The 10,897-nt window shown below is 45.4% G+C and overlaps 1 protein-coding gene across 3 annotated transcripts in view; it reads right to left on the reverse strand.

The window, feature by feature from the left end:
• Positions 1-9,295, reverse strand: part of DYRK4 (dual specificity tyrosine phosphorylation regulated kinase 4) — a 51,653-nt gene extending 42,358 nt beyond the window's left edge. For 2 of the 3 annotated variants that reach the window (XM_079975139.1, XM_079975138.1), the window contains exons 1-3: positions 8,796-9,295; positions 5,957-6,056; positions 2,488-2,572 (exon numbers count right to left, since the gene is read on the reverse strand). In XM_079975139.1, coding sequence (XP_079831265.1) covers positions 2,488-2,572; positions 5,957-6,056; positions 8,796-9,085 — 475 coding nt within the window. In that variant the 5' untranslated portion in view covers positions 9,086-9,295. The remainder of the gene's footprint in view (positions 1-2,487; positions 2,573-5,956; positions 6,057-8,795) is intronic. The other variant, XM_079975140.1, reaches the window with a different exon arrangement.
• Between the last annotated feature and the right edge of the window lie 1,602 nt (positions 9,296-10,897).

Raw genomic sequence — 10,897 nt, forward strand, 5'->3', positions numbered from 1 at the left:
AAAACAACTTAAGGCTGCAATTCTAAATCTTATTAACACAATCTAAGTACACTTACCTGGCAGGCAGTCATACTGAACTCACTGTATTGCACTGCTAGATAAAAGCTGCAGTTGCGTGGCAAGACCCCAAACCCGCTCCCGCCTTTGTTGGAATAAAGACACTTGACACCAGTATTTTATGTTAATAGGCTAAAAACCGGCAACTGTATTGGTTACAGAATGGCTTAGGCATTGGAACTGACTATATTCTGACTCCTGCCCGCCTGCAGGCGTCTTGGAAGGGTTAACCACCAGTAGGGGGTGTTACTATAAAGAAGCAATGCAGAAGAAAGAAGCAGCAGCTAAGCCAGCTGCTGGTGGCTGGAAAGCCAGACAGGATGTTTGTGACTGTTACCATGGCAATAAAGGGGCAGTCCATTCTCCGTATTGAGCACCGGATGTGAGCTCAGTGTGTGTTATATGACCTGTACAGGATGTACAAGGGTGGAGTTTTGATTCTCTCTGTTGTTTGTGAAGAGTGCAGACATCTTTATCTGCATGACTGCTAAAGACAGGAATAAAAGCATGTACATTTCTGTCTGAGTCTGATTCCCCTCCCTGGGGAGCAGGGAGGAGGGAGAAGCAGTGGTGTGTTTTTCTCACAGTCTGGGAAGAATCGCCGATACAGACCTCGCACGTTTACCTGCCGGGAGTTGCAGGGGGAGGTCAAAGGAATTCAGCCGGTGCCTGGAGTGGTAGGCACATTCCTCTGACCGAGGCAGAATTCCAACAGGGGGAGCCCTGCTGATGCACATCAACTAGAAACTCCCCCAGGGTCACCACTAGGGGTCATGCCATGGCCCGAGCCCCCCGTCTGGACTTCAGACAGGATCATGACCCCGGATTCCTTTAATGGAATACCATTGAAATAGGAGGGGTAGGTGATGGCCTTGACCTCCCCTGCCCTCCAATCTAATACTCCAATGCCTAACCGCCACCCGAGCCAAACTGCATGAGCGAGAACCAGAAAAAGGGGCGGGTTCCCACTAAATAGAGCACGCCACACCCCCTGGCCGCCCGGATTGGTCAGTCTGGGGCGCGATTCGGAGAAGACTCCCTATGACGCGGGGGCTAGCCACACCCCGCGCACGGGGCGGGCTCGTGTCCAGCCCCACAACTCCATTTCCCTGGGAAAGGAAATGGCTTTATCTTCCATTTGGAAGACATCTGAAGGCAGCCCTGTTTAGGGAAGTTTTTAGTTGTAATGGTTCTGGGGTTGCTCGTGCGTAAGTTGGCGCCACACCTGGGTTACCTGGGTGAACCCTTTCTGTCCGGACAGCCACCCATCCGTGGCTGTCTCAGTCGCTGGCAGAATCCGTCAGTGGGCGTTTCTTGAACTTCTTCCAGCAAAGAAGTTCTTTGACGCCCAGTGTCCTCCTACTCTCCCTGCGCGGAAGTCTTCTGCGCAGGGAGGGTGTGGGCAGCGGAGGACCCGTGCTCTCCCCGCTGGTCTCCGGCGAGGAGTCCTGGAGCCTTCTCTCCGATTCCCCCATCTGCCCCCCTCCTCTACTGGTGCTACGCTGATTTCCTTCCCCAGCAGCTGGGCTGCCTCTCTCCCTACTGGGACCCTCTCCGGCATCCCTCGGGAGCCTTCCCTTCGCCTCTGGCACTGATGGCAGTTCCCTGACATCCGTGTTTGAAGTTTTATTCTGTTTTTAATGTTCTGTTGGAAGCCGCCCACAGTGGCTGGGGAAACCCAGCCAGATGGGCGGGGTAGAAATATATTATTATTATTATTATTATTATTATTATTATTATTATTACTATTATTATTATTATTATTTCCTTATGAGGTGGTTTGTCTATCATCTCAGGTGTGTGGTCCATCTGGTAAGTTTTACTTAAAACTTCAAGTAACCATACAGCTCGTTTTGTTTACCCCAACTCCTGCCTGCCCCACTTTCTTGATGCTACATAGATGCTGTTACGTACTGAAGTTCTCACCCTGGGCCAGCAGGGGGATACTGTAGGTAGTTCAGGTCCACATATGCAAATAAGGGATCGAAAGTGGCGTTCAGTGATTGGATAGTTACAGAAAATGGTTACTGTTGTGTTCTAGTGGAGCTCTATATAAGCAGGCTGGCTGAACCCTTCAGTTCAGTTCTGTTCTGGCCTGTGAATAAACAAGAGCTGTTTGAAGAATCGCTGTGTCATCTGATATGTTCACCCACAACTTAACAGATGCCTCATAGACATATGAAGATTAACCAACCAGCTCTTCAATAGGATGCAAATTCTGGCCTTACTCTCACATGTATTGGTCAACTGCCCAGAGATCCAGCTCAATCCTATATGCTGTTTGTTGAGTTCTGTCAAGCGTGCAGTGAGCAGATTCACAGGAACCTTTGCGGTTTTTCTGATGTTGACCTAAGCTGTTTGACAAAAGCTCCTACGGAGGACAACTTTCATTTCAAAATAGAAGAGGCTTACAACCTAAGCTTTGCTTACCACAGGGATCGGGCTGGCCTGATCCAATTCTAATTTTTTCTCCATCTTGCTTTGAGCCGTGAACAACAGCACTCCGTTCCCTTTCCTGTAAGAAAGAACAGGGAGAAGGAATGTATAACAAAGCCAGAGATTTCCTGTACAGTGGTGCCCCGCAAGACGAATGCCTCGCAAGACGGAAAACTCGCTAGATGAAAGAGTTTTCCGTTTTGGAGGTGCTTCGCAAAACGAATTTCCTATGGGCTTGCTTCGCAAGACGAAAATGTCTTGCGAGTTCCTGCGGGGTTTTTTTCCTTTCCCCCCCCCCTTTTTCTAAGCCGCTAAGCCGCGTATCTACTTATCCGCTAAGCCGATAAGCCGCTAAAAGCCGCTAATAGCGCTAATCCGCTAAGCCGTCAATGGGCTTGCTTCGCAAGACGAAAAAACCGCTAGACGAAGAGACTCGCGGAACGGATTCTTTTCGTTTTGCGAGGCACCACTGTATATGTGAATGTTCTCCAGTGGAAAAGTAACAACTGATCAGGCAAAAACACTGGTGCAACAGAATTTATTTCGCTAATTAGCACAAGTAGACCCTATTCTAGCGCCAAACAGCCTGAGAGCATCGTGTAGAATCATACGACTGGAAGGGACCTCAAAGGTCCTATAGTCTAGCTCCCCGCCAGTGTAAGAAACCCACTGATAGGTGGCCATTCAGCCTCTGCTTAAAAGCTTGCAATGGAGGAGAGTCTTTCTGAGGCAGCCTGTTCTACTGTCAAACCACTCACATGGCTAGGAAGTTTTTTCTAATGTTTAATTGACCTTTCTTCTTGTAACTTGAACCTGAGAAGTGGTGATTAACTCTGTCCACACACTTTAGGTCCTAAGGAAAGAGCTGCGTTGCCATAGTACAGTGGTACCTCGGGTTACATATGCTTCAGGTTACAGACTCCACTAATCCAGAAATATTACCTCGGGTTAAGAACTTTGCTTCAGGATGAGAACAGAAATCGTGCTCCAGCGGTGCAGGAGCAGCAGGAAGCCCCATTAGCTAAAGTGGTACTTAAGGTTAAGAACAGTTTCAGGTTAAGAACGGACCTCTGGAACGAATTTAGTTCTTAATCTGAGGTACCACCGTACTAATCTTGGAAAGGCAGGGAGTCCTTGCCTCATAGCCATGTGATGGTAAGTAATGAGATGCATTCTTTATTCTGTGAGTTGGGGTTTTGGAATGCCCTGTCACCTGGAATTCCCCTTAGTACATTTCTGGGCACCCTTGCAGCTCATGAGGCATAGCTGTCCACTTTCAGATTTGAAAATACTGAAATACCAAATAAGATGGATCTCCCTTGCATTTTGCTTGCCTTCTCTCCCCCGCTATTTGTAAGGCCTCATTGGACAGCCACTTTGCTTTCTTGCACAAAGGTCCATATAGTTAAAGCTATGGTTTTCCCAGTAGTGATGTATGGAAGTGAGAGCTGGACCATAAAGAAGGCTGATCGCCGAAGAATTGATGCTTTTGAATTATGGTGCTGGAGGAGACTCTTGAGAGTCCCATGGACTGCAAGAAGATCAAACCTCTCCATTCTGAAGGAAATCAGCCCTGAGTGCTCACTGGAAGGACAGATTGTGAAGCTGAGGCTCCAGTACTTTGGCCACCTCATGAGAAGAGAAGACTCCCTGGAGAAGACCCTGATGCTGGGAAAGATGGAGGGCACAAGGAGAAGGGGGCGACAGAGGACGAGATGGCTGGACAGTGTTTTCGAGGTTACCAGCATGAGTCTGACCAAGCTGCGGGGGGCAGTGGAGGACAGGAGTGCCTGGCGTTCTCTGGTCCATGGGGTCACGAAGAGTCGGACACGACTAAACGACTAAACAACAACAACAACAACAAATAAGATGGATAACAATGTGTAATAGAAAAAGAAGTATGAAATTAGGTTAAAGGTGTGTGGAAGAAAGTAACAGAAGTGGAAAGAAATTGCAACTGAGTAGATTGGAAGTCTAACACAAAGGTGAGCTAAGGGGTGCTGGATGGTGATGGGAAAAGGAATTATCTGTGGGATTGAGTGTAGGTATGTTTGAACACTTTTAAGGATTGTATGAAATGCATGTTTGTATGCTTGTATATTTGTAATACATATGTATTAATGCTGAATTATTTTAACAATAAAAACTTTTTAAAAAATTTTAAAAAAAGAAAAAGAAATTAAAAAAAAGAAAAAGAAAAAGAAAGAAAAAGGAATCAGCAGCATAGCTGTCAACTTTCAGATTTGAAAATAAGGGATCAGCAGCCTCACCTGTCCCAGAGACAGTCTACAGGATATCTAACAATCCAGGATAGCAGCGGGAAGCAGTGGGAAACGGCGCTGAAATAAGGGAATTTCCCGCAAAAAAGGGAAAGGTTGACAGCTATGTCATGAGGAATAGAAACATATTTTGAAAAAGGAGCAGGCAATTTTGGAAAAGGGGTAGGCAACCTAAGGCCCGTGTGCAGGATGCGACCCAATCGCCTTCTAAATCCAGCCCACGGACCGTCCGGAATCAGCGTGTTTTTACATGAGTAGAATGTGTCCTTTTATTTAAAATACATCTCTGGGTTATTTGCGGGGCCTGCCTAGTGTTTTTACATGAGTAGAATTTGTGCTTTTATTTAATTTTTTAAAAAATAATATTTATTAAGTTTTCAACAAGAAAAAGGTTACAAAACAGTAAAAGAAAAACACAAAAAATACAAAAACCAAGAGTAGACATAAAAAGAGGGGGGGAAAAGAAAATCCCTCTTTCTAATATCTTACCACTCATTTACTTATTTTCATGACTTCCTCACACCTCCCTTTTTTGTATTCCATTTAAAAATTTGTTCCGCAAATCCGTACCCTCTTAGTTTACCCTTAATTGTTTATCCTCACATATTATAACTTCAAATTTTCGTCTAGTCAATCCATTCTTACATACTTATTGCTAGAACGACTTCGTTTCATTCCAACGTCATTAACATTCAATAATTTTACAGTATTTCTGTAGATAGATTTTAAATTTCTTCCAATCTTCTTCCACCAGCTCTTCTCCCTGGTCTCGGATTCTGCCCGTCATTTCCGCCAATTCCATATAGTCCATTACTTGCATCTGCCATTCTTCCAAGGTGGGTAGGTCTTGTGTCTTCCAATGCTTTGCGATGAGTATTCTTGCTGCTGCTGTAGCGTACAAAAAGAAAGTTCTATCCTTCTTTGGCACCAATTGGCCGACCATGCCCAGGAGAAAGGCCTCGTGGGTTATTTGTGGGGCATAGGAATTTGTTCATATATTTTTTTCAAAATATAGTCCAGCCCCCCACAAGGTCTGAGGGATACTGGACCGGTCCCCTGCTAAAAAAGTTTGCTGACCCCTGGTGAAGAGGCTGAGGATCCATAATCCTCACTTTTGTTATATATATTGTGCTAAATGGGGAAAATAAAAGGTATACAACTGCTGCAACATTAGTTTTGCTTACCTTTTGGTAGGCATTTGTTTTTTCTCCAGGCTTCAGTATAACAGGGAGCGCACTTGATCTGCCTTTTCTTATTTTTTCAGCCTTGGTGACAATCTTCTTCCTAAAGAGTAAACATGGAGATAATTAATCATGCAAACATTGTAGGAACAACGTTATTCTAAATTTAGAAATATAAGCTGAAATAATTTGAGGAAATAATTTGTACTGTACCGTGCTTAGAAGAGTTTTTTATTGTAGAAAGGATAATATATATTAAAAGTAGAATATGATAAGAATCAGTAGCCATGTAGCCAGCTAGGACAATAAAAGTTTAAGTAAAAGGAAAGAATACTGTGCAGGAACAAAGATTATATAGTCTGGGGCATGTCAGGAAATAAGGATAGGGTGAAAAGGAAAAGGATCAGTTGAACTTACACATTTTCACTGATGCTTTGTTCTTTTTAGTAAGCAACTTGTTAAGTTGTGGGTGAACATATCAGACGACACAGCGATTCTTCAAACAGCTCTTGTTTATTCACAGGCCAGAACAGAACTGAACCGAAGGGTTCAGCCAGCCAGCTTATATAGAGCTCCACTAGAATGCAACAATAACCATTTTCTGTAACTATCCAATCACTGAATGTCACTTTCAATCCCTTATTTGCATGTGGACCTGAGTGAAAACTATCTACAGTATCCCCCTGCTGGCCCAGGGTGAGAGCTTCGGTACATAACACAACTGGAAGTGTCCTTCCTATTATCACTGTTAATATTTAAAAATTAAACTTTGTTATCAATGCATGACCAGCAATAGTTCAGAGCTCACCAAGAAAACCAGGAAAACGTGGACCATTCTATGATTCAAATGGCCTTTTCCCTTCCTCAATAATGGCCTTTAAATCAGCTTCCTACACACTTTAATTCAGTTTCCCTCATATTTTAGAAGCTCACATTCTCCTTCTCAGGTGAACCCTACCCTCCAGCACGTCCACAACACCCCCAATGCAGATCCAAATATGTTTAAGGGGGGGGGCTCAGTGCTACTCTTTCCTTGCTTGCTGCCACGATTGAGACTCAACAGCAGGAAGCGAACAACGCCTTCCTCCAGCTGCTGTTGGGACAAATCCTTCTTGGTATCTCAGAGACAAATAATATACCCATGGGTACCAAGGGGGGATTAACACCGCCATGCCATTATCAAGGCGTTCGTTCTTGGGAATGCAGGCCTTACCCACGTAAATGTTTCTATTGGAAGCAGGAATAAGAAGTCAGCAGAAGTCAAGAGGAGGTTAAAGGTAAAGGGACCCCCGACCATTAGGTCCAGTCGTGGATGACTCTGGGGTTGCGGCGCTCATCTCGCTTTATTGGCCAAGGGAGCCGGCATACAGCTTCCGGGTCATGTGGCCAGCATGACTAAGCCGCTTCTGGCAAACCAGAGCAGCACACGGAAACGCCGTGTACCTTCCCGCTGGAGCGGTACCTATTTATCTACTTGCACTTTGACGTGCTTTCAAACTGCTAGGTTGGCAGGAGCAGGGACCGAGCAATGGGAGCTCACCCCGTCGCGGGGATTCGAACCGCCGACCTTCTGATTGGCAAGTCCTAGGCTCTGTGGTTTAACCCACAGCGCCACCCGCGTCCCTAGTAGCACCTTAAAAACCAACTAAGTTAGTTATTGGTATGAGCTTTCGTGTGCCTGCACACTTCTTTAGTATATGTTAGGGGTACTGTTCGTAACAACTGGCCGTGGTGAGCATTTAGCGAGTCTTGTGGAGAATGTGCACATAATCTATTCCACAAAGAAGGAATTGCGCACATCCTCAGCCAATATAGGCCTTGGAGAATGGACATAGCTGCATTTTGTACGTTCTCCAAGAAATAATGTGATTCCGCCTCCTCTATCTCTACTTCAGAAGTGTGCAATCTGCAACACCTGGGTTGCTTCTGGCCCACTGCCTAATCTTACATGGCACAAAAGATCAGAAAGAGGGAGTGGGGTCCAAGGAAAAGGATTCATTCTGCCCCGCCCCCTTGAAGTCTAGTTTCCTTTTCAGCACTTTCAGCTGTTCCCCAGTCAGCTGAGCAGCACAAGGGACATCACAGGGAGCGGTAAGCTTTATATTTCCCCTCTCATAAGCCTTATGGGATTTGCCACCCATGCTGCTCTTAAGCCTGGCGCCAATTGTCACAGGAATCACATGGGAGGAATGAGTTAAACTGCTGATCAAAGGGAGGAAAAAGATGACTCAGAATGTGAAGGACTTCTGGTCTCAGCTACCAATCTGGGAAGCCCTCCTGAAGCGATTTTGCATGCCTCTGCCTTACCCTGGCCAGTTTGAAATATCCTCAGTTCTACTAACACGTTGGGGTGAGTCTATTACTGTGTCTGTGTTACCATTGCTTATAATAGGACATTAACGAATGAATCTATAGAGTTTTGCCCATTTTAAAATTCCTGTTCTGGAATGAAAGTTTGTGAAAGCCGGATAGAAAACAGAGGAAGATGGAAAGGAATTGCTGAAACAATTAACAGAAGTGGAATACAAAAAGGGAGGTGTGAGGAGGTCGTGGAAATAAGTGAATGAAAGATAAGATATTGAAATTATTTGATGTTTTTTAAACTGTTTTTGTTTTGTTTTGTTAGTTTAATGTCTTAGTGTTATGTAGTGTCTGTGTATTGTATTGTATTGTTCTTTTTTATTTTTTTGTAATGTTTAAATTGTTGGAAAAGTAATAAATATTATTTTTTTAAAAAAAGAAAGTTTGTGAAAGCCGTACAAAATGGATGGTTTAGGAAAAAGTATGCCATTGTTTCCCTGCCCCAGCCAGTAACCTAGAAGCAATGAATGAATTTTCCTACCTCGACAGAACTGGCTGAGATGTTATGAGCTGAGGAACCAAGGCATTCATCTTGTTTTCCGAACATTCCTCCATTGACCTTAACACAGAGAGAAAAGTCTTCCATGAGATTTCCAACGAATCACCAGTTTCCACACTGGGAGCCCCAGAGAGACTCAGGTTGCATGGAGTAGGGCAAGCAACGGTTCTCGGGGCGCCAGTTCTGTCTTGATAGTCGCCTGTCTCCAACTTGTACTCAGCAGCTCTTTGCTTGTTTTGCTCAATGAGTGATAGCTTCTTTTTCTGTGGCATTCCCACTACGCTCAAGAGCTCATCCCAAGAATGGCAAACGTCAACGAGGCACCAGAATGCCAGCTACCAAGTGAACTCGGCACGTACACAAATCAAAGTAGCGGCATCCTAATGTAACCTTTCGGTTTTGCCAATTTTTCTTTCCCCCCACCCCCCAGTATTTATAGCTTCCAGAGAGAACAGTGGGATATAGAGGGTACATGACAGACCAGTAGAATTTTACAGTGTCTGTGATGTAACAGTGTCACACATGTAAGGTTGGAATTCCTGAAGATACGGTGATCGAGCTTCACGAAACTGCCCAGGTGTTATCAACATTAGACATATGGCAGGGCGTGGGCAGGAAGAGAGCCAGTGTGGTATAGTGGTTAAGAGCGGTGGATTTGTAATCTGGTGAACCAGGTTTGATTCCCAGCTCCTCCACATGCAGCTGCTGGGTGACCTTGGGCCAGTCACACTTCTCTGAAGTCTCTCAGCCCCACTCACCTCACAGAGTGTTTGTTGTGGGGGAGGAAGGGAAAGGAGAATGTTAGCCACTTTGAGACTCCTTCGGGTAGTGATAAAGCGGGATATCAAATCCAAACTCTTCTTTTCAGTAGTAGCACACCTGAGCAGCCTTACTGGGGCTGCTTGCCTGGCATGTCTGGGTGCCAAGTGAAGATCTTTTTGTTCATTATTAATAATAATAATTTATTATTTATACCCGGCCCATCTGGCCGAGTCTCCGCAGCCACTCTGGGCGGCTTCCAATCAAGTGTTAAAAACAATACAGCATCAAATATTAAAAACTTCCCTAAACAGGACTGCCTTCAGATGTCTTTTAAAGAGAAGCTAGCTGCTTATTTCCTTCACATCTGAAGGGAGGGCGTTCCACAGGGCAGGCGCCACTACCGAGAAGGCCCTCTGTCTGGTTCCCTGTAACCTCACTTCTCGCAATGAGGGAACCGCCAGAAGGCCCTTGGCGCTGGATCTCAATGTCCAGGCTGAACGATGGGGGTGGAGACGCTCCTTCAGGTATACAGGACCAAGGACGAGGTACAGGGAGCCAATGCAGATCTCTCAGGACCGGTGTTATGTGGTCCCGGTGGCCACTCTGTCACCAGTCTAGCTGCTGCATTCTGGATTAATTGCAGTTTCCAGGTCCCCTTCAAAGGTAGCCCCACGTAGAGCACGTTGCAGTAGTCCAAGCGGGAGATAACTAGAGCATGTCCCACTCTGGCAAGACAGTCCGCAGGCAGGTAGGGTCTCAGCCTGCGTACCAGGTGGAGCTGGTAGAAAGCTGCCCTGGACACAGAATTGACCTGCGCCTCCATGGACAGCTGTGAGCCCAAAATGACTCCCAGGCTGCTCACCTGGTCCTTCAGGGGCACAGTTACCCCATTCAGGAACAGGGAGTTCACCTAGACCTTTAAATAATTTAGGTCACCTAATGTTCCATTTCAAATTTTATATGGCTCCCCAGCTCCTTGATGGCTTTGTGTTTTACCCTGTGTTTCAATTGTTTGTTTTTACTTTTTTGATTGCATGCCACACAGAGAACTTTATGTTACGACAGAGGTGAGGCTGTTTCAGCCAAGCTGCACTCACACTTCCTTCACAGGCCAAGGCAGGGCTTGACAACAAATAGCATACAATGTGGGAATGAACAATTGCGGTGATCCAGCACACATGGCAACTGTGATCAGAGATCAGCTGGAAGGAGCTGGGGGAAATGGCTTCCGTTAAGTGCTTGATGTTGTGATCCTTGGCCATTAGGACTTTTCTCCAGCTCAAACTGAAACTGAACCAGTTGTTTCGTGCATTTTGTTTCGT

This window comes from Podarcis cretensis (genome assembly GCF_951804945.1).
Source record: "Podarcis cretensis genome assembly, chromosome: 5".
Classification (NCBI taxonomy): Eukaryota; Metazoa; Chordata; class Lepidosauria; order Squamata; family Lacertidae; genus Podarcis; species Podarcis cretensis.